Below are 24,624 nucleotides of genomic sequence, written 5' to 3'. Positions count from 1 at the left end.
GCGGTAATAACCAGCCATATCCACCGACCGTCCATTATAAAATTACACGTCACTGTCAGACGCAGCGTGGGACGAATTTGGCGTCTTTTGTCGGCCGCGGGTGGTCTAACCCCGTGTTGAGGAACGTGTCTTAAATTCTTCAGCCCCCCCGAAGATGGAGGCAGTATTTTCCTCCGCGTTCCCACAAATTCTAGTGCGTGAGGTTATGTTAGTCCGTGGTCCGCGGCTGATAGACGTCGCAAAGTCTCAGCAGACGATACATCGACGTAAAATAACCCGGCATCATGAGATTTCTGGGTCCCCCCCCCCCCCCGCCCCCAGGTCAGAGATGATCTTCAGGGCGCCGTTGAGGACTTGGTGCGCTGTGTCATCGTGGCAAAGTCCGTGACCACGCGGGGTCCATGAACTCCGCGGTGACGTACAGCCTCGCGTTCCGCCGCCATTGTTCGACGATCTGTTTGTTTACGATAACGACCACGTTCCTGTTCGGACTGGAGCCAGTGGCGCGATAATTAGTGCAAAAATGGCGCCGAGAGGTTCGAGGTTCGAGGTCCTGCCACATCCAGTTTCATCGATTGGGCTGTCAGTAACGTTTGTGGCACGTTTCTCCTGCGTTATCGACCCTATGGACACTCGTGGTAACTATATCTACCACTTGCTTTGACGGTCAACTAAGTATGTTCTTTTCGGAGGTTTCATATGGTTGTCAAAATACACCGCGATTATTTCCAATTAGTTGAGAGGGAGAGGGGAATTTGCAAAAGATGAAATTGGTAGGGGGAGAAGTGAGAGACGCTTCGATATCTGGGGGGGAGAAAGAGCATCTTATAGCTAGAAGGTCCCCAGGCAATGCCCGCTCGTCCTTCTGTTAAGGATAAAGTAAGAGTGAAGGCGTTAGTGTGATGATTGGCATAAAAGGCGGAATTTTGAATTTTGTATTAGCGAAAGCTGAGGCTATTAATTTGGAAGTTTGGAACATAATTTAGAAGTTCCTACTGAGGGGAGGGGGGTAAATTTTGACGGCGTTAAGGGGTGGTAAATTTTGATTAATTTAAGTCGGGAGGGCTGCATGAGAAGCTTGCAGTGGCAACTTGGAACTTGGGAACCATCTCAGCATTTGCTTGAAGACAGAGGAAAACCAAGGAAAACCTGTGTCGAGATGGCCGGTCGCAGGACCTTCCGGGTGCGCGCTGACTACTAGCCAGCGGTCCGGCAGACAAAAGAGAGATTAGTACGACCCCTAGGTTTCCCTAACTTGTGCCATGGGCTTTATTGATAAAGTCAGGTACATCTGGTGCAATAATACAACATAATATGATGAATGCAGGTCATCCGTGTTTCCGTGGTCTTCTTCAGCTGTTGGCTTCGTGGTCTGGTCCATGGCAGAGGATGCTGCCTACGGACTGGGTCTTCTGGAGCGTCCTCCGATGAACGGCTGACTAAAATGAGGATAGTTTTACCCAAACAGGACTTTTAAATATGTGCAGGATCAGACCCCTAGTGGGGCCCGCGGTCCCTTGTGTTTGTGGGGAAATTCCGACACTTGATCTTTGTCATGGTTTTGGGCTGTGTTTTCTTCGCGGTACGGACTCAGTGTTTCGCTGTACCCGTTAGGCGGGAGGCTGAGTGGACCACAGAACCGGTATGAACACTGGCTATGAGAGAAGAAGATAACTGTCCGTGCCGGGAATCGACGCCCGGTCTCCTGAGTAGCCACTTTGCTGTCTCAGCTGTCCCAATCCTCGTCTGACGTATGCGCCGAACTTCGTTTGATGTTTAAATGATCATTTGTTCATGACTTCCGGCCTTGAAGACATTCTATTTTGAAACTACCTGCTGTGTCCACACCTGGACCTGGACCTGCCGTTCCAGTCTTGGCCCTTCGTCGTTTTTCAATTTTATTTTTAGTGGTGACCGAGCTTGTTCCGAGAAGTTGTAAATTCCCCAAGAATGCATGAATATAAGTAACACTGAAGTTGCAGTACTTTAAGGGTGGTTAATTTATTCGAACAGTTCATGATTGTCTGGATATGCAGCACGCATAGAAGCACCGAGAAACACGTAAAACATTTCGAGGCGAAGTCTTTGGAGACTGCCGAGCGGAGAGATCTAATATGAGATGTGAGGACGAGGCTAAAATGCGTCTTAGTGGAACGCGATTTGCATTTCGCTGGCCCAGATTGTAACTGCCTGGTTTTATCGGCGATGAACCCTCTCATTTTCATGCCACAGTATGAGCGAAGTTATTAATACGCCACGTAGACATTCGCACGTGTTGACACTCGCCAGTGACTCTGTAGTCACCTTCCCCACTCAGAAATCCAAGTGGATCCACTCTTCCTACTGGCACACGTGGGCTGCACGTGACCTTGCATTGTCCTCGGTGTTCAACAGAGTTTATGTTGCACTCTTTGTGTGGGAGCGGCGCCCAGTATCCGGGAGAAACGCGGATCGAACCCCGGCAAGGAAATGACTGTCGGCGTGCGAGCTGTGTCACGCCACCAGACAGACAGACAGACAGGTTGTCAGATCTTATTTTGACGGTGTAATTCTGTGATCCAGGCGCAGGATATTAAATAAATCTGCGCGGACAGAGCTTGGTCATAGAACGCGTATACGAATTTCAGCGTAATATATGAGCTACTGATCCATCTTAGTTTAATTAACCCTTTAAAGCCGAAGCTCGTCTAAATAGCATTTAAGAATCCAGTCCGTACCGCGAAGAAAACACAACGCCTCACCGTTACAAAGATCAACTGGTTAACGCTGTTTAAGGATATAATCGCTGTTTATTCTGATAATTAATTAACCCTTCGAAGCCGAAGCTCGTCTAAATAGCATTTAAGAATCCAGTCCGTACCGCGAAGAAAACACAACGCCTCACCATTACAAAGATCAATTGGTTAACGCTGTTTAAGGATATAATCGCTGTTTATTCTGATAATTAATTAACCCTTCGAAGCCGAAGCTCGTCTAAATAGCATTTAAGAATCCAGTCCGTACCGCGAAGAAAACACAACGCCTCACCATTACAAATATCAACTGGTTAACGCTGTTTAAAGAATAATCGCTGTTTACTGTAAGAATCAACGAAACCCATGATTATAATCTGCTGGCAAAATGCAGAGTTATAGATTATTAAAGCGAGTGGTACATATAGTTACCAGTGGGTTAACATGTGTTGCTTGCCGTGAGTCATCATATATTTCTTGTAAGAAATGCGAACAGTCTTCAGATACAATGAAGACTGAGGGAAAGTCTGCTCCAGAGAACGTAAAGCCAGTCAGAGATTTTTTCCGCGGCTGAATCTGTGTCGCCTGATCGTTACGCAGGCCGTGACACACTCTGACGTTTTTGAGGTTATCTCAGCGGTAATCCTTCGACTCTCTTGTGTCAGGACAGACCTTCTCCAACGTTTCAATTGATTAGGGCCTAAAAGAAATACTGTTAAGTTCAGTTGAGCTGAATACATTTTTTATTTTGTGATTCTCGCTTCTGTGCTCAGCTCAGCTGTTTTAATTTTTTTTTTTAATACGGGGTAGGAAAAAACTTGGAAGATTAATGTAAATTACCCGCATGTAAAAGACGGTTTTATTCTGCAGTAGGAATAAATGTTCATCTCGCCTTGGGTTTGCTGACACAAATCCTCGTCAGTTCGTGAACCACGCGCAGAGTCCTGGCGATTAGGTCTTAATCACGTGCGACCACGTCATAATAATAGGTAAGAGAAGTGGTCGATTTTTAAAATAGCTTTTTGGCTGTTCGTCTGTTCCATGGAAATGTTATTGAAGATTTTGGTCCTTACTAGATCATATTTACGAGGTGCGATCGGAAAGTTTCAAGACTGTGTCAATAGAGGGCGAACCGGATGTAGTACGAGCTTCTGCCGCTAGGGGGTGCGGCCTACATTCATAGTGAATCAGTGTGCCAGCCGGCATCATCGAATTAGCATTTGTTTCTTAGTTACGGGCGTTTTGGTAGTGCATTACACCGACCCTCCTGCGATTTCGGAATGGCGTGTGCATCAAATTTTGCCAAAGACTCGCCAAAACGGCTACGGAAACCTATGAAATGCTAAAGCAAGCATTTGGGGAGTCCGCAAACTTTTGTGTGGCATTCACGTTTTAAAAATGGCCGAACCTCTGTCGATGATGACGAGCGTTCTGGACGACCATCTTCGAGCACAACGCCCGAAAATGTTACGAAGATCGACGTCGTACCATCAACGACTTGTGCGACATTGTTGGGATAGGCTATGGGACCTGCCAGCTGATTTATTCTAAAGGAAGAACTCCACATGCGACGCCAAGGCTCCTGTCTGAGGACCAGAAGCAGAATCGACTTGACTTCTCGTTTGTCAGGAGCTCAAAGATCTTGCAAGAACCGACCCCAACTTCCTTTCTAAGCTCCGTGTGACTTCTTCCTCTTCCCAAAGATGAAAATTCAGCTAAAGGGAAGGAGATTTGAGACGATAGAAGAGATTCAGGCAGAATCGCAGATGGTGCTTGACAGGCTGACAAAGAAAGATTTCCAGGGATGCTTCCAGGCTTGGCAGCGGCGCTGGGATCGTTGTGTTCACTCCCAGGGGAACTACTTCGAGGGTGATGGATGAATTTAATACCTGAGATAAGTGTACGGGTTTTTATAGGCGCAGTCTGTAAACTTTCCGATCGCACCTCGTACAACTCTACATTTTCCCGTCATTCTTGACATGAAAATGCATTGAGCATAGAAAGGAACAGGATACCCAGCGCGTTGTTAAACATTCCACTACTTTGAAATGAACAACGCAGTTGTTGCATGCACTATATAGTCTTGCATGGAACTTGAGCCCGGCAATGTACTGACGACACACAAAATGGTGAAGTGATATCGCGATATCAGATTTCTTGCCTCGTGGTGATGTAGTTTACGTGAGGGCAGGTTTCCGTCTTGTAATGCAACGCGATCCTGTGGAATTGTATTTCACGACTTTCGGTCACTGGAAAGATGTTCTGTACCGCAAATGGTTAACTATATAAACAAGTCGCCTCTCCAGTCCGTTGCTAGGCGACAATTCGCCTCGACACCCTTTTTATGAATAAAGCGATCCTTCCTCGGGGTGTGACTGTTCCTGTGATGCCCCGACTTTAGTCGACAATATCACCGGAGACATTGAAGTGTAATGGAGGATTTGAAAGACGGAAGTAATTTAGTTATTTCAGTACAGTTTTTTCGAATTGGGTGGGGGGGGGGGGGGTTACTTACTCCATTTTCTGATCTGTCCTCAGATCCGACACATTTCCGCCCTACTCCATCGTCGAAAAGATGCTTCGGGCCCCAGACAAAAACCTTCTTCAAAGGGGATTAAAGTAAACCCGAGTGACAAGTGTCGCTTCAAGGCCATTGAAATGTGTCTCAGGATTAAAACAGCTGAGCGTAGAAGATTACGTCGTCCTTAAAATGAAAAAAGATGAATTCCGTCTGATACGTACGTCCTTGTGTCTGACTGACACGCAGAAGGCAAACGTGTTGACGAGAATTTTTGTATCTGGGTGAAACTTTGACGAACATCCATCATCTTACGAAATTTATACCAGAGAAGCTAAGGGACATGAAATTTGATGTGGAAATATAAAGTGGACTCAGCCGCCACTCTTGAAGAGCGTAGAGGGTTAGTCACTAGACGTGCGGGTGCCCTGTCTGCGTAAATGTTCCGTGTTCATTGCCGCCTCAGTTCCAGCCACGTGACCCTAGGCTTTGGGAATCACCGACACGGATAAAACGCCTTGCGTCCGTAATTGTCGGCCACACACAACGCAGATCTGTGTGAGGAGTTGCCGCACGAGGAACCCTCAGGCGTAATGTCTCTGTTACAATTTCAGTTCAATTGTTCCTGCGATAATCTTCCGGCAGTAATTATATGTTCGTTGTTATTTACCCGAAAACAGTGTTTAACGACGGACTCCGGTTAAAAGAATCACGAAAGGAAGCCGCCATTCCGTGGTTAAGTAGTTGGTTGTTTAAAGACGTTGTACGAGGTGCGATCGGAAAGTTTCAAGACTGCGCGTATAAAAACCCGTACACTTATCTCAGGTATTAAATTCATCCATCACCCTCGAAGTAGTTCCCCTGGGAGTGAACACAACGAGCCTGGAAGCATCCCTGGAAATCTTTCTTTGTCAGCCTGTCAAGCACCATCTGCGATTCTGCCTGAATCTCTTCTATCGTCTCAAATCTCCTTCCCTTTAGCTGAATTTTCATCTTTGGGAAGAGGAAGAAGTCACACGGAGCTTAGAAAGGAAGTTGGGGTCGGTTCTTGCAAGATCTTTGAGCTCCTGACAAACGAGAAGTCGATTCTGCTTCTGGTCCTCAGACAGGATGCGTCGCATGTGGAGTTCTTCCTTTAGAATCAGCTGACAGGTCCCATAGCCTATCCCAACAATGTCGCACAAGTCGTTGATGGTACGACGTCGATCTTCGTAACATTTTCGGGCGTTGTGCTCGAAGATGGTCGTCCAGAACGCTCGTCATCATCGACAGAGGTTCGGCCATTTTTAAAACGTGAATGCCACACAAAAGTTTGCGGACTCCCCAAATGCTTGCTTTAGCATTTCATAAGTTTCCGTAGCCGTTTTGGCGAGTCTTTGGCAAAATTTGATGCACACGCCATTCCGAAATCGCAGGAGGGTCGGTGTAATGCACTACCAAAACGCCCGTAACTAAGAAACAAATGCTAATTCGATGATGCCGGCTGGCACACTGATTCACTTTGAATGTAGGCCGCACCCCCTAGCGGCAGAAGCTCGTACTACATCCGGTTCGCCCTCTGTTGTCACAGTCTTGAAACTTTCCGATCGCACCTCGTATTTTATTTACAGTTAAGTAAAAGGCAGTGTATCGATTCTTGAAGTTATGTCGAGGTTGAAATTATTAAAAATTCTAGAAATAGCTTGTGTCCCGTTAAAGGTGACGGTATTGAACCTTCTTTTGTGCTGAACAGAGATTATATTTGCAAATCGTAATGAAAGTACAACATTTATGAATTCTTTTTTTATTTTAAATTGAACGTTGAAACATCTTCACGGCGATACGAGACAGCACGAAACCGCCCCGACTCCACCGTAGGCGCCCCGATACCCTTATTTGCTTATGTTGTAGCGATCGTGTTTCGTTTTTGACCGACGTAAGAATGCGTGCCATTGCCGGTGAAATCGAAGAGAGGTTGGTACGATTTTAAGCAGAATGTCGCGTTGACCTCAGCGGGACGGAGGAACAGTTGTTCGTGGCCCTGCGGAAAGAGGACGAGGTAGTAGCAAGGTCACGCGTGGCGATGACCTTGGCAGTGGTCAGTCCAGAGGTCGTGTGAAATATGACGCGTTGTCTTGGCGCTGGCCTACAAAACCTCATGGGAACGTTCGTAGCCGACGAACGTGGTTCGTGCAGCGAGGCCAATATTACCCGCCCTAAAAGAGATCACTTTTGTTAGTGATAGACTTCGTAAGTTAAACAAGTAAACCGTCTATGTAATGTATGTATTTTTTTTTCTGGAAACCTCTGAATTAATTTTCGTAATTAGAATTTAAAACATTTCAGGCGAGGACTCGGTAATCCTTGACGATTCTGCGGTTGTGATAAAGAATCCATACAAGTCGAAACGTTACTTAAGAGTACTGAAAATTTAGGGAGCGTTATGCTCTTAATTCTTACGTCTGATTGATCGGACTTCAGTCGAACCCCTCGTGACCACGAATTCGGACTCCACGAGCCTTGTGCCAAAATTGCGAGGACACGATTTATGTATTTATTTAACCTCGTGTCTTAACCACGGTCATCGACTAATGATTATAATGTACAAGTAAACGTACGTTTGCCCTTGTTCCTTATTAGGAATTACGTCATGAATATTTATGTGGCGGGGGATACAGGTCCACGCATTCTTAAACTCGACACTTGGCCAGCTTCACGCCCCGGCCTCTTTACCCTGGAGAAAGAGGCCCCCCCCCCTCCCCGGTGTCCATTGGATACGCCGGTCTGAACACGAGACTGAAATAATCCTATAACCGCTGGGGCGAGGACCCCTGTTCTCCACCCCGTGCACCTTGACCGTCGGTTTGTAGCCCTGTCAACACTTTGAAGACCCAGTGTGGTAACTATATGTACCATATACTCGTAAATCTACAGTTTCTGTTTGTGGGTCTACAGCGATTATTTCCTTAAACGGAGTTAACCAGTTGTGGGGCGTTGTGTTTTCTTCGCGGTACGGACCGAATTCTTAAATGCTATTTAGACGAGTTTCGGCTTCAAGGCCATCTCGACACAGGTTTTCCTCTGTCTTCAAGCAAATGCTGAGATGGTTCCCAAGTTCCAAGTTGCCACTGCAAGCTTCTCATGCAGCCCTCCCGATTTAAATTAATCAAAATTTACCACCCCTTAACGCCGTCAAAATTTACCCCCCTCCCCTCAGTAGGAACTTCTAAATTATGTCCTAAACTTCCAAATTAATAGCCTCAGCTTTCGCTAATACAAAATTTCAAAAATTCCGTCTTTTATGCCAATCATCACACTAACGCCTTCACTCTTACTTTATCCTTAACAGAAGGACGAGCGGGCATTGCCTGGGGACCTTCTAGCTATAAGATGCTCTTTCTCCCCCCCCCCCCCAGATATCGAAGTGTCTCTCACTTCTCCCCCACCAATTTCCTCTTTCTCTCTCTCTCTTCGGCTTCGAAGGGTTAATTTCTTTTATTAAAGATTGCTAATGAGTCTGTTGCAACAGAGTATCGTGGCAGTCCAAAACTTGTTTGTGCTTGTGTCAAAGTTAGTTTATTACGTGCGTCGTTAAGTATCTTGAAAGACAGGAAGGAAAGTTGAACCTTTTATTCGCTTTGAAGGGCGATTGGTCGTTTGGTTGGCTCAGCCCGGCTGACCTTGTGTGGAGATAAGATGATGACGGACTAAAGCCGCTGATAGTCGCTCAGTGAAAGATAAATCACATGCATTGCGAATTGAGTGATCTGTTAACACAATTTGTCCGAAACGACTACATTTTTTATAATCACGTCGAGAGGGCAATCTTAGTCGCTGGTTCATGCACGATGAGTGCAAGAGGACTGTAACAGTGCGCTGTTAATCAGCTGCCATGGACGGGCAGAGTGAACACTCACGCGGTGTCTCCACTTACCAGAGTCGCCCTCGTTCTACATTCCCAAATATGGAGAAAAAAACTACTTCAAGTTGGCCGCGCGGGTTAACCAAGGACCTCTGAAACATGGCGCGATTGGCGACTGACCACCACAACTGATCGTAATAATGGCTGCCGGGACGACATCTTGAGACACGTAAAATATTAAAGATGACGTCAGTGACACAGTACCATTAATCGTGTGTACTTCACCAATGTCACCATCCTTCAGACAGGCCACGGCTCGTGGGACCTTGTTACAGCCTCATTGGTAGTTATCCGAACATCGAGTGACTTTTCAGGTCCTCAGGTCTTCTGGGGTGTTACGCGACCGCCCTGATGATGGAGGAAGTAAGAAACTCCGAAACGTCGTTGGGCGCAACTCACCAGAAGACTCTGTGACATTTGTCTTCAAGACGAACATCAAGTTCCCTCGCCGACCGGAGAAGCTGACAGTTGCTGAAGGGCCCGCACGTCGTGACTGCGGTTTCTCGTGGTTTACGTCGATCACGGCCGCTTCCTTCCACATGTGATGTGATCTTATCATGCCAAACGTCATCAGCAAACAATTCGGATGTGACTTAAATCTCAAGGTTTGTTACGATGGCGTATTATTAAATTAACAGATTTTATGGGCATGTCCTAGGTCCTGATTTAATTGAAGGGCGACGTTTCGGAGACTTGGGGTCTGACCCTGTCATCAGTCCTTGTCTCCGGATGTTCGGATGGCGACTTAGAAAATCACGTTCGTCTTTGTTGCCCGACCAACTTCGGCTTCGAAGGGTTAATTAATTATCAGAATAAAAATCTATTATTTCCTGAAACAGCGTTAACCAGTTGATCTTTGTAATGGTAAGGCGTGGTGTTTTCTTCGCGGTACGGACTGGATTCTTAAATGCTATTTAGACGAGCTTCGGCTTCGAAGGGTTAATTAATTATCAGAATAAACAGCGATTATTTCCTTAAACAGCGTTAACCAATTGATCTTTGTAATGGTGAGGCGTTGTGTTTTCTTCGCGGTACGGACTGGATTCTTAAATGCTATTTAGACGAGCTTCGGCTTCGAAGGGTTAATTAATTATCAGAATAAAAATCTATTATTTCCTTAAACAGCGTTAACCAGTTGATCTTCGTAACGGTGAGGCGTTGTGTTTTCTTCGCGGTACGGACTGGATTCTTAAATGCTATTTAGACGAGCTTCGGCTTCGAAGGGTTAATTAATTGTCGGAATAAAAATCTTTTAATTCCTCGGCGGACGGCCTCTGCTGAAAACCGGCCGTGTTGTCGTGGAGCATGATGGGTCCATGTGCCGTGGTCACTGTAATGGAACCCAGACTTGGGCGTGGGAACAGCTCAGTGCCCCAGTTGAGAGCATGTCTTCCTTCCGAGCGGCGAACATTTCCGTCGCAGTGATTTTTTAATACGTGCCTTGTTTTGAGTGTTTCTACAATTCGTTCGTTTCTTACTGCGTCTTTGTAGCTCGTAATTACCCTGATACTTCTCCGTGTCCACAGTTTTAACTAAACGAAGTGGCCGTCCTTAGTGCGGTTCTTGAGTTACGGCTCGCTGTCTCACGCATGCGCAGTTCACTGCAGAAGGCAAGGACAAGTGCTGGCAATATTTCCAGCCCTTCGTTTGCGTCTCATTCTTGTCGTGCTGTTGGCATCCCTGTGAAGGACGTGACAGGACTATGATGTAGTGTTTATTGATCTGCAAGTGTCCCTAGGGTCCATGTATAGTCTGTGTAATGAAAAGTGGCTTCATAAATGTTTTTGTTTTTCTCTAGCGGCTCCGTTAATACGAAATTTTGCCGAATTTTGTTTCAGTTCCGCTTTAAATAAAAATTTAAGGGCGTCCTCTTTGGAGTGTTCCAGTATTCCGTTGGTGTCCTCTACGCCACGTTACGCATGTAAATATTATTTAAGAATCCAGTCCGTACCGCGAAGTAAACACAACTCTTCACCATTACAAAGATCAACTGGTTAACGCTGTTTAAGGAAATAATCGCTGTTTATTCTGATAATTAATTAACCCTTCGAAGCCGAAGCTCGTCTAAATAGCATTTAAGAATCCAGTCCGTACCGCGAAGAAAACACAATGCCTCACCATTACAAAGATCAACTGGTTAACGCTGTTGAAGGAAATAATCGCTGTTTATTCTGCTAATTCATTAACCCTTCGAAGCCGAAGCTCGTCTAAATAGCATTTAAGAATCCAGTCCGTACCGCGAAGAAAACACGACGCCTCACCATTACAAAGATCAACTGGTTAACGCTGTTTAAGGAAATAATCGCTGTTTATTCTGATAATTAATTAACCCTTCGAAGCCGAAGCTCGTCTAAATATCATTTAAGAATCCAGTCCGTACCGCGAAGAAAACACAATGCCTCACCATTACAAAGATCAACTGGTTAACGCTGTTGAAGGAAATAATCGCTGTTTATTCTGCTAATTCATTAACCCTTCGAAGCCGAAGCTCGTCTAAATAGCATTTAAGAATCCAGTCCGTACCGCGAAGAAAACACGACGCCTCACCATTACAAAGATCAACTGGTTAACGCTGTTTAAGGAAATAATCGCTGTTTATTCTGATAATTAATTAACCCTTCGAAGCCGAAGCTCGTCTAAATAGCATTTAAGAATCCAGTCCGTACCGCGAAGAAAACACAATGCCTCACCATTACAAAGATCAACTGGTTAACGCTGTTGAAGGAAATAATCGCTGTTTATTCTGCTAATTCATTAACCCTTCGAAGCCGAAGCTCGTCTAAATAGCATTTAAGAATCCAGTCCGTACCGCGAAGTAAACACAACTCTTCACCATTACAAAGATCAACTGGTTAACGCTGTTTAAGGAAATAATCGCTGTTTATTCTGATAATTAATTAACCCTTCGAAGCCGAAGCTCGTCTAAATAGCATTTAAGAATCCAGTCCGTACCGCGAAGAAAACACAATGCCTCACCATTACAAAGATCAACTGGTTAACGCTGTTGAAGGAAATAATCGCTGTTTATTCTGCTAATTCATTAACCCTTCGAAGCCGAAGCTCGTCTAAATAGCATTTAAGAATCCAGTCCGTACCGCGAAGAAAACACGACGCCTCACCATTACAAAGATCAACTGGTTAACGCTGTTTAAGGAAATAATCGCTGTTTATTCTGATAATTAATTAACCCTTCGAAGCCGAAAAAAGAGAGAGAGAGAAGAGAGAAAGTGGGGGGAGTAGCGATAGGCACTACTGCAATAAATGGGGGAGGGGTATAATGTTGGTTGTGGGCTACGAAGGTTCCCAGGCAGTGCCCGCTCGTCCTTCTGGTATGAATAAGTTTAGTGTGGACAAGGGATTTAGGAGACAGGATGGGGTAAGAAATAGGGTAGGGGGGAGTTGATTCGGGTCTTTGCGTTAATTTTGAATTTTGATATTGGCCTTGGGGGTGGCGTTAGGAATAATTTACGTTAATTTTTGGGGGGGGGGGCTACTATAGAGCGGAATTTTGATATTACTCTGAGAGGGCTGCATGGGAGGCATGCAGAGCAACGTGGAGTTTGGGTACCAACTCAGCATTTGCTCTAGTACCGAGGAAAACCACGGAAAACCTTGGTCGAGTTGGCCGGTCGCAGGACCTTCCGGATGCGTGCTGCTGACTTCTAGCCAGCAGTCCGGCATTTAAAATCGCGAGCCCTAACGGTAGCCTCTGTCCGTGCGCTTCCTTTATTAAAAACTGATACATTTTTTTTTTCTTTTCATTTTTACAAAGATATGTTTTGGATAAGAAACGACCAACTTGGCTCGTTGCTTATCCAATTACAAAAGTTTCAATCCATATTCCATAAATCATTTTTCCATTTTCTTGCCGTGGTCGTCTTGTGTTTGTTGGTTCGCGGTCGGTCCAGCGTAGGGGAGTGGTCGATGTGACCGCCTATGGACTGGACTCTCCGGGGTACCTATAACGGGCTGGTGGTGCACTGTAGTGGGGGCTACAAAAGAAAAGCCGAGGTTTAGCTGCGTTTATGCAGGAGGTGAAGGAATTTTAAGGTGTGCTGTTGGGCTAATGTTACAGAACAATGTACTACAGAGGCAATCCTCTGACCGTTTATTGAGCAAAAGGATTGGAGGATTTCGCGGGTTGGGTCACCTCGCAAGAAGGGCTCGGGGGCGGAGGTATTTGTCAATGCTGGGATCGTACTGTCCTAGCTCTTGAATTTGACTGTTGTAGCTGATGGCCGATTTCAAGTATAGCCTATTCGCTAATCCTTTAATGTAATTCTTGATCAACGGCATTCCGGTCTGTTCGTGTAGGGTACTGATTGGAGTAACCCTTGGCAATTTGGTTATTATTCTGAGGACTTTGTTCTGAAATGTCTGAAGTTTTTGTAAATGAGTGTTAGCAGCGTAGCCCCAGGCGGGGGAGGCATATGTCAGTATGGACCGGAGGAGTGATTTATAGATCATTAACGATAAATTAACATCCATTCTGGAGGATTTATTGAGTAAAGGAAATAGTTGCCTCAGTCTGAAGTTAGCTGTACGGAGAATGGATGATATGTGGGCCTTGTACGTCAATTTGGAATCTAGAGTGACACCCAGATATTTGGTTTCGGAGGTAAAAGCTATGGTTTTATTAAAAAATTTTACGGTGGGAACATTGCAGCGATAGTCGCGTAAACGTTTTGAAAACACGGTTGTGGTGCACTTGTCAATGTTGATCTGAATTCTCCATCTCCGAAACCAGGGTTCCAGAAGGCCTATTGCTCTGTTTAATTTCGTTATCGCTATGTCTAATTTTCCTGAGTTCGAAGCCGAAGCTCGTCTAAATAGCATTTAAGAATCCAGTCCGTACCGCGAAGAAAACACGACGCCTCACCATTACAAAGATCAACTGGTTAACGCTGTTTAAGGAAATAATAGCTGTTTATTCTGATAATTAATTAACCCTTCGAAGCCGAAGCTCGTCTAAATAGCATTTAAGAATTCGGTCCGTACCGCGAAGAAAACACAACGCCTCATAAAGATCAACTGGTTAACGCTGTTTAAGGAAATAATAGATTTTTATTCTGATAAATAATTAACCCTTCGAAGCCGAAGCTCGTCTAAATAGCATTTAAGAATCCAGTCCGTACCGCGAAGTAAACACATCTCTTCACCGTTACAAAGATCAACTGGTTAACGCTGTTTAAGGAAGTAATCGCTGTTTGCAGTGAGAATTATAAGAAACACACAAATGCTGAGTTACTGATTGTTAACGCAGGTGGTTCGTGTAGTTAACCACTTACTGTACATGGTTAAACGAGTCTGGTATTGTCCGCGTACCGCAACCATTCAGAATTATTCGCGTTGTAACTGTCTCTGGGTGACGTCAGAAGTTAGAAGTTGGCTCTTGTTTGTTGCTGACTGCTGATTAGATGTTCGAATGCCCGAAACACGTCTGGTTTTCTGTAAATATTTACACCGAGAAATGGATTTAGGTCTTCGTGCAGTGTTTGTTACGAACAAAGGCAGGAATGTGACTACAGGTTTTAGTAAGTTTCCTCCCATTGTCGACTTTAACGGAACAACGTTCGACTTTTCTCGATTACTCCATTTTTCCCTCGAGATGGTATTGGTATCGATTATTTTCAGGCGGAGAGCAGTGTCTCTGTAAGGACCTTCGGTAACTTCTTTGCACTTGTAAGCGTTCGTGTAATTATTCCTCAGAAGCGTTTGTGTGGGGTCGGAACACCTCTTACGCGGTGTTGTGTCACGAGACGCAAATCGCAGTCGCAACGTGTAACATGTGGTGGTCGCGTTGTGACAAGTCTTCGCAGAAGCTGTTGCGACTAGGCTTGTCTGGAATCACCTGAACACTTATAAGAACACTTTCTAGTGTCCGAATTCTCTCTCTCTTCATTCGTGATGTTTTATGTGGGCGTTGAACTTCGCGACAGCCTCAGGAATTGATTGGAAAGCGCTTGGAGGGTTTGTGTAGACGTTTCCGACGAAGCTCTGTCTGTAACTTTTTTTTTTGAGTCTGTTTATTTAAAAACGCACGACGTTTCGGAAGCTGGTTCTGTTTCTATCATCGGTAGAGTAACGCAGTCTGAATCAGTTGGGTAGATTCGAAAATGTTCCGGAGTTGAGATGACACTTTTCCAGTGGACACAACTGGTTTGATTGTGCTGATGGAGGCTGAAAACGCCTCCGAAACGTCGCATGTTTTTTAATTACTAAACAAAGGAAAATGCCCTGTTTATACTGAGGGGGGGTTTGGTAAAAAAATTTCCGGGCGTCGGACAGAGTAAGTTGGAGAAATTTGAGTGAGAATCTTTTTTTCGTAAATTGTCATGAATTCAGCGTCGACAGGCGAACGTAACGGGAGAGAAATGACAAATGCTGGCGAAATTTTAATTGGAATTCCGAGGTAATGAAACTAAATGGCAGCCCCACACATGTATATGGAGGATGATTTTATTTATTTATTTATTTAGTGTTCTGTCTGACGACAGGTCCATATGAAGAGGATCCTTCCATCCTTTTCTCGGACTGGGACCTGTTCATATACGTTCTTGGCAGATGATCCAGAAGTGGTTTGCCATTGCCTTCTTCTGTGTGTGAATGGAGTAATTGTTGGGATGCCACGGAGGAAAACTCCGTGTTGCCTAGACCACGGCCTTGCCCAACACAAGTTATAAATTCGGGCACCGCCGGGAATCGAACCCGAGACCCCAGGATTACAAGGCCAGCGTTCTAACCGCTAGACCACCGTGGCTCTTGAAATTAATCTTAAAGAGACGGGGTGGACAAAATTGGTGCCCGGTGGCACGCTCTCGCGAACACGGTTGGACAGCCCTCGGCTTCCATAAAATTCGGGGAATTTGATTGACCAGCTGAGCGACTGTCATCGTAAGATGGACTTTACTTCTGATTCATCGGGACCCTTTCGCCCCCTCTAAAGGGGGCGGTCCCACTGATTTTTCCCCCTGATCCTCCCACATCATCAAGCATCCCCTGTCTGTAGACAGCCCGTCGTACAGTCGCTGCCAGCAACAAAAGCTTTGTGTGTCGCTGTATTAACTACATAGTCCATTTTTCGATTGAGCATTATTTATTTAACCTGTAACTTCGTAAGTTTTATAAATTCTCCTGCGCGATTAATCGGACACAGAAGATAAGATTTTTAATCTGAATGCGGCGAGTGTGAACGTGGTTGTCCTCTGTGATATATGGCCCCGTCGCCCTGATGATGGAAGCAGCAAACTCGTACGAAAGTACACGGCGCAATGGCGTAGAAGACGGTCATATTCAAGAATGATGGGATGGAGCGTGTAGCATGCACAGTTTTAGTCGGAGAAACTCGAAGACGTGGGAAAAGAAATTTTGAATAAATTTGGTTAGGTTCTGGGGAATTTCGTGCGTCGTCGCAAACGGACGCAGAAACGGCCAGCCACTGCGTTGCGTAAGTTGAGAGACTGAATGAAAGCGGGTGTCGTAAGTCGTTCACTGTCTTAGGACCGAGCCAGAACTTTCTTTCGTCCTTGCAAAACACTTTTTTTTTTTTTTTTTTTTTTAAAGATATTCACAGTCTGTTGAACGCATACAGACGACGTATTTCACCAACGCTGCTTAGGAAAACCCGACCCCAATTCGTAATTTCGAAAATCTCGGCAAACAGTCGCACTCGGTGGTCACCCGTCCTAAATCGTGCGTAGCATTTTTAGGAAGCAATGCTGTCATGGCAACGCAAAATCGGCCACGGCCACTTCCGTCAATTTCCTATCTTTTCTCATTCGACGACGTCCAAATCTATAGTGATTCAGCGAGTGGTCGTTTGACAAAGTCAGTCAAGCGTAATGCCAAGGAGGAGAGGTAGGCGTAGACCGGAGGATAATATTAAAATGTATCGTAAATAAGGCGTGAGGGTTTGTACTGGATTCGTGTGGTTTAAGACAGGGACCAGTTTGCGCGCTGTTGTGAACGCGGTGATGAACCTCTGTTTCCCTTAAAATGGGCGTGATCTTCTCACGACTGCCTTGTTCCTTGGGGAACGCGGTTTGGTCCCCGGTACGGACGTTCGGGATTTTTAGACTTGAAGCAATTTGCCTTCCTGGACATAATTAAGAACGGGGGACAATGGGTAGTCCCTCTGGCGTGTGAAGTGTGTGTCACCGAAACTCGTGGAAATAATAAGTGTTTGGTCCAGACGCGTGTAGGAAAGAGATCTTGCTGGTGAGATTTCAGGTTCTCAGGGCGGCTAATATGAAGATGACTGTCTTCTGGGTTGTTGTGCCGAGTGAAGTCTAGCTGAGCGACTGTCAGCTTATGAAGAAGGACTCTGCCTTTCTCGTTCCTACAGACTCGCAGAAAATGTCTCGGAGGCGTTGGGGAACAACCGAATTCAAACCGTCCTCGGTAAGCAGCCGAGTGGCTTTGGTTGGTCCCTGGACACTGAATTCGTGCGGGCTGCGGACTGATTATGACGCAGGCGCCCGGAATTCGCGTCTTTAACGACAGATACGCGCGAGCCCTTGATCTGCGGTTCTGTCTAGTCCTAGGGGCACCAGTGGGCGACTGAGTGCAGTGGCGTGCAGATCAATAAACCCCCAAAGATGTCCATATCGACATCAACAAAACTCTTTACTCTTCTGTCTGACGTATTGATCATTACGACAGCTAAAGAATTCGGCATTCTCGGGCGTTCTTTACGAATGTCGTAGTCACTTCTGAGGTCAGTTATAGCTGAAACATTCAGGTCGATGTGAAATGATCAGTTTTTTATGACTGTCTTCTACAAGGTTGGGCTATGTAGTCTGGCAGAAATTAACCTACGTTTCAGAGGTATTTGCTGCTTCCATCGTCAGGACGATGAGTTGATTATGGAGGCAGTAATCACCTCGGTTGATTTCTGCCTCCCAGAAGACAAGTCATTTACATAAATAGTATAGGATGGGCTGAGCATGCAGCACACGTGAAGGAACCGAGGGTTGGAACGAGGCGCTGGGATGCTGCAGTCACCGGATGTCACCGAATTCTCGCTCACTGTGTGTGTGTGTGTGTGCAGGCGACGTGGAGGACTGTCTGGTGCAACCTCTGCCCCAGGGCCAGTTCACCCCGCTGCCTGAAGCCCTGTGTTGGGTGATCCTGGACCTGACGTCATCGGGGCAGGCCGCGGTCCTCGAGCGCATCCGGTCCGCGCTCCACGTCGCCTTCCCCGATATTCAGCGGCCGTCTCAGGAAATCGTGTACGACGCCCTAGCGAAGCTGATGGCCGAAAGGAAGGTAAACGTTTGTTGTATGGTAAGATTTCGTGGGTACCAGCGCTTCGGAGGAATATACTGCCTCCATCTTCAGGACCGAAGGCAATCATCGACATTTGCACAGCCATGAGAATGCCAAATATCTGAGAGCAGTGTATATATTACTTGCGCTGTGAGTTAGACTGTTAGTCTGTAAGATTAGACTTAAGCAGTTTTCAACACTTTTCAAAAATACGAAATGAATACTAGTAGAGAAATGAAAAGCCGATTTTCTGGCACAAAACGCAGTTCAGTGTGTGTGTTGCCTAATGCAGCGCAACAAATACAAACGGTGGACGTATCAAACTGAAGTTACGGAAAAATTGTTAGTAACGCCCACTCGGCGAATGGTTAGTGAAATTTCATATAACCAACTAGATGGCTTACCGAACCCGAAGGTTCATCACCGAATTAACCAAAGCCCTCCACCGGACCCTGTCCTGGGCCAACAAAATCCAGTCTCCTTCAACTCCTTTCTCCCATAGATCTCGCCTGACATTATCCTCCCATCTACGTCTAGGTCTCCCCAGCGGTCTCTTCCCCTCAGGCTTCCCAAATAGTGGACCCAACCAACCAGATGGCTTACGGAACCCGAGGGTTCATCACCGAACTAACCAAAGCCCTCCACCGGACCCTGTCCTGGGCCAACAAAATCCAGTCTCCTTCAACTCCTATCTCCCATAGATCCCGCCTGAGATTATCCTCCCATCTACGTCTAGGTCTCCCCAGAGGTCTCTTCCCCTCAGGCTTCCCAAATAGTGGACCCAACCAACCAGATGGCTTATGAAACCCGAAGGTTCATCACCGAACTAACCAAAGCCCTCCACCGGACCCTGTCCTGGGCCAACAAAATCCAGTCTCCTTCAACTCCTATCTCCCATAGATCCCGCCTGAGATTATCCTCCCATCTACGTCTAGGTCTCCCCAGAGGTCTCTTCCCCTCAGGCTTCCCAAATAGTGGACCCAACCAACCAGATGGCTTATGAAACCCGAAGGTTCATCACCGAACTAACCAAAGCCCTCCACCGGACCCTGTCCTGGGCCAACAAAATCCAGTCTCCTTCAACTCTTATCTCCCATAGATCTCGCCTGACATTATCCTCCCATCTACGTCTAGGTCTCCCCAGAGGTCTCTTCCCCTCAGGCTTCCCAAATAGTGGACCCAACCAACCAGATGGCTTATGAAACCCGAAGGTTCATCACCGAACTAACCAAAGCCCTCCACCGGACCCTGTCCTGGGCCAACAAAATCCAGTCTCCTTCAACTCCTATCTCCCATAGATCCCGCCTGAGATTATCCTCCCATCTACGTCTAGGTCTCCCCAGAGGTCTCTTCCCCTCAGGCTTCCCAAATAGTGGACCCAACCAACCAGATGGCTTATGAAACCCGAAGGTTCATCACCGAACTAACCAAAGCCCTCCACCGGACCCTGTCCTGGGCCAACAAAATCCAGTCTCCTTCAACTCCTATCTCCCATAGATCCCGCCTGAGATTATCCTCCCATCTACGTCTAGGTCTCCCCAGAGGTCTCTTCCCCTCAGGCTTCCCAAATAGTGGACCCAACCAACCAGATGGCTTATGAAACCCGAAGGTTCATCACCGAACTAACCAAAGCCCTCCACCGGACCCTGTCCTGGGCCAACAAAATCCAGTCTCCTTCAACTCTTATCTCCCATAGATCTCGCCTGACATTATCCTCCCATCTACGTCTAGGTCTCCCCAGAGGTCTCTTCCCCTCAGGCTTCCCAAATAGTGGACCCAACCAACCAGATGGCTTATGAAACCCGAAGGTTCATCACCGAACTAACCAAAGCCCTCCACCGGACCCTGTCCTGGGCCAACAAAATCCAGTCTCCTTCAACTCCTATCTCCCATAGATCCCGCCTGACATTATCCTCCCATCTATGTCTAGGTCTCCCCAGAGGTCTCTTCCCCTCAGGCTTCCCAACCAATACCCGGTGCACACCTCTTGTCCCATCCATGCGCGCTACATGTCCCGCCCATCTCATTCTTCTCGACTTAATCACCCTGACAATATTGGGGGAGGAGTACAGATTTTTAAGCTCATCATCATGCAGTTTTCTCCATGCCCCATCGTCTTCTCTCCTAGGCCCAAATATCCTCCTCAACACTCGATTCTCAAACACCTGCAATCTGTGTTCCTCCCTCTGAGTGAGAGACCATGTTTCGCACCCATACAAAACAACAGGCAAGATTATTGTTTTGTATACTTTAATTTTCAGGTTCTTAGAAATCAGACCGGAAGCCAAAATATTTTGAACTGAGTAGTAGCGAGTATTTCCGGAAATTAGTCCCCTCCTAACTTCCTCATGTAAAATTTCATATATTTTTTAAAATATTTTCTTCTCCCATTTCGTCGTCCGTTCTCGTCTCTTCCCTCCTCAACCTTTCAGTCTTCATGTACGAGTGTGCGTAAAACGGGGACGACGCTGGGCCTCGGTCTTCCATGACCCGTCCCCGCGTACCTCGAAGTTTCATGTCCACTGAGGCAAGGCCCCCCCGTGCTGCAGGTGTACCAGACCTCGCAGGGCTACTTCGTGGTCACTCCAGAGAAGAGGCGACGCGACTCGTCCGGTCACCAGAGGCGCCACAGTCGCACCGCAGCTCCTGATGACTCCTCTCGTCCGATGCTGATGTCCACGGAGGAGGCTTTGGCCTACGTGCACGGAGAAATGCAGACTATCCGCGACGGAGACGTGACTCACCAGGCGGTGCAGACGAACCTGGCCGACGTCATTTGCGGGGGTGAGTCGTGGAGGACAGGGATTGGGAAGGCACTGCCTGAGAATTTGCTGTAATTCGTATCAAAGGAAACAGAACTCGGAAATTGCTCTGATCCAAAAGACGAGCCTCCAGAAATAATCTTCATGTCGGAGGTTTTAAATTCCCAAAAATTTGTTCACATTTTGTGATTTTAGTTAGAATTTGTGGTCATTTCCTTCGGGTAAGACGCAGTTAAAAGTTGAATAATATCGATGCCCTGCACGAACCGAGCACTCAAGTGTCTACATCAGACACCAGCAGAAATCTTCAAACAGCGTGATTTGCGAGGCTTTGCTAAGATTTCTTTCCAGTTCTTTGACATTTAACCTCGTAACCAGAAAATTAAATAAGACCTCCCAATATCAGATTTTATGAAAATCGAGGATTTGAATCGGCGCCCCTAAAAGAGTGGATTGGCTGCGTGATAATGGTGCCACCCCGATGATGAAGGCAGTAATCGTCTCTCTGTAACACTGGTTAATTTTTGCAACATCCCACAAATCAGTGACCTTCATTCTGATCAGTGTGAGGACACGTGATTCAGCATCAGATGTTCGCATTTTCAGTCGGAATCGCAAAGTTTTCGTAATCGTTATAAAAAATTAAAATAACTTAAACTTGCAACAGCAGCTGAAGAAGAATTGTTTGCGAAGCCAGACACAGAGAAATCACTGTCGCGAGACAATGTTTACAGGCAGACGCTGGCCTTTCTTTGTTGTTTGTTGTAAAGGAGAGAGATAGAGAGAGAGGGGGGGTCTCCTTTGAACTTACATGTGTGAGGTACACAACATCTACATTTCACAGTAAGCAAAACGCCGTTAAACGACCCAGGGCTCCTTGTCTGCATTTCAGTCTGTTCACTTTCTAAGTAACTTTGCAATGGCTCTGGTCTGACCGTGCTGTCATTCCCGAAAAGCTGATAGTTGCCGTGTTCATAAGAGCTTCCCAGTGGACGGTGTCCAGAGCAAATTCCTCATCGTGACAGAACTTTCAAAGTTCCAAATCTCGTGTCCACTTTTCGATTTGCGCCAAAGAATTAGTATCTGACGTTTCGTAACGTTTCCTTTTATTTTACTGTGAAGTGTCGATGGGTCCCGACAACCCCCCTTGTCAGCTGTCCGCGACTGATTACTGAACATAGTCGCAGCTGCCCACCGTGTCTGCAGACCATCTTCCATGGTCACAGAGTTCTGTTCACTTCTTAACAAAATAATTCTTCTCGTGAAATAAAAACTTCTAGGCAGTGAACCCGACCTCTGGTCTTTACATTTACGAGGTGCGATCGGAAAGTTTCCAGACTGCGCGTATAACAACCCGTACACTTATCTCAGGTATTAAATTCATCCATCACCCTCGAAGTAGTTCCCCTGGGAGTGAACACAACGATCCCAGCGCCGCTGCCAAGCCTGGAAGCATCCCTGGAAATCTTTCTTTGTCAGCCTGTCAAGCACCATCTGCGATTCTGCCTGAATCTCTTCTATCGTCTCAAATCTCCTTCCCTTTAGCTGAATTTTCATCTTTGGGAAGAGGAAGAAGTCACACGGAGCTTAGAAAGGAAGTTGGGGTCGGTTCTTGCAAGATCTTTGAGCTCCTGACAAACGAGAAGTCGATTCTGCTTCTGGTCCTCAGACAGGATGCGTCGTCCTTTAGAATCAGCTGACAGGTCCCATAGCCTATCCCAACAATGTCGCACAAGTCGTTGATGGTACGACGTCGATCTTCGTAACATTTTCGGGCGTTGTGCTCGAAGATGGTCGTCCAGAACGCTCGTCATCATCGACAGAGGTTCGGCCATTTTTAAAACGTGAATGCCACACAAAAGTTTGCGGACTCCCCAAATGCTTGCTTTAGCATTTCATAGGTTTCCGTAGCCGTTTTGGCGAGTCTTTGGCAAAATTTGATGCACACACGCCATTCCGAAATCGCAGGAGGGTCGGTGTAATGCACTACCAAAACGCCCGTAACTAAGAAACAAATGCTAATTCGATGATGCCGGCTGGCACACTGATTCACTATGAATGTAGGCCGCACCCCCAAGCGGCAGATGCTCGTACTACATCCGGTTCGCCCTCTATTGACACAGTCTGGAAACTTTCCGATCGCACCTCGTAGTAGTTACACTCGTAGATCCAGGTTGCATCTCTGTGAAGTCGGTATTCCAGACGCGATGTCCTGAAAAGTAATATTTCTTCCGGAGAAGTGGGACCTGACGAGATTCGAACGTGGGACACGAATGGACGCAGAGTCGTCCTTCAGATGGGCCTTTGTGAAGAAGAGTTGATGAAACGGAAACTTTGTTAACTGGAAGTATGAAGGACTGTGACCCCCCACGGAGCCGCTCAAATTGCGATCATGTGTAGTGAAAGTTGTGGTAGGTTCCGCTAATTCAGTGCGAGTAAAAGTGATTGCGTGATGTTTCCTCCACGTGCAGGTTCCCACGTCGTCGTCTTCCGTCTGTGTTGACGTGTCACATCGAAAGGTCGCTTTCTTTAGCGCGGTTTGATTCCACATCCTGACAAGAAAGAAGCATTTGTTCCCACAGCAAAGGCCAAGACTTTAAGAAATTACCGCGTACATTATCCATTTTCGGAGGGGGGGGATATCTGTTTCAATTAACGTCACTGTCAATATCCGAGGTTAAGTTAGGTTAGGTTAGAGTTGGCGCCGAATCACACGATGATAAATGTGCCATGAATGTGAAAGGATTCGGAAGGAAGCGGTGAGTTCAGATCATTTCCCGTAGGAACTGACGAAAACCACGGAAAACCCCGTCCCCCTTCGATAACCACACTCTGAGTCGAGTCGAGTCGAGTCGAGAGTTTGTATTGTAAGGCGACTTAATTCTATAAGGAAACAAACGTGTGTCGTCTGTGTCTTGTCACCTCTTGTGATTTTCTGAGTGCACTTGGTATGAAGATTGGGCTACTTGAAGTTATCTCTTTTATGTATTTCTAATTCCCCGTGTGAGGTGACACAAGGGACATTTCTGTTTAAGATGCTGAATTATGGTTGGATTAGGTTACATTCGGTTTAATTTTGTTAGGTTAGGTTACGTTTGGTTTGATTAGGTTACGGTTGGTTAGGGTACGTTTGGTTTGATTAGGTTACGTTTGGTTAGGTTGGGTTAGGTTACGATTATTTAGGTTGGATTAGGTTACATTCGGTTTAATTTTGTTAGGTTAGGTTACGTTTGGTTTGATTAGGTTACGTTTGGTTAGGATGGGTTAGGTTACATTCGGTTTAATTTGGTTAGGTTACGTTTGGTTTGATTTGGTTAGGTTACATTTGGTTTCATTTGGTTAGGTTACGATTGGTCAGGTTGGGTTAGGTTACATTTGGTTAGGTTACGATTGGTCAGGTTGGGTTAGGTTACATTTGGTTTCATTTGGTTAGGTTACGATTGG

General features: G+C 46.2%; 1 protein-coding gene across 1 annotated transcript in view; it reads left to right on the top strand.

Annotated features, from left to right (window-relative positions):
- The window catches only part of ko (Stork-head domain-containing protein knockout), an 82,062-nt gene that overhangs the window by 46,421 nt on the left and 11,017 nt on the right, over positions 1-24,624 (top strand). The window contains exons 4-5 of the mRNA XM_087361405.1: positions 18,201-18,418; positions 20,968-21,202. Coding sequence (XP_087217531.1) covers positions 18,201-18,418; positions 20,968-21,202 — 453 coding nt within the window. The remainder of the gene's footprint in view (positions 1-18,200; positions 18,419-20,967; positions 21,203-24,624) is intronic.

The sequence above is a fragment of the Zootermopsis nevadensis genome, unplaced genomic scaffold (genome assembly GCF_977971745.1).
Source record: "Zootermopsis nevadensis isolate Lab colony 2312 unplaced genomic scaffold, Znev_1.0 Znev_ptg000057l, whole genome shotgun sequence".
In the NCBI taxonomy this organism is placed as follows: Eukaryota; Metazoa; Arthropoda; class Insecta; order Blattodea; family Termopsidae; genus Zootermopsis; species Zootermopsis nevadensis.
Note: the sequence above shows the minus strand (reverse complement) of the source record. Positions and strands in the feature narration are given on the sequence as shown.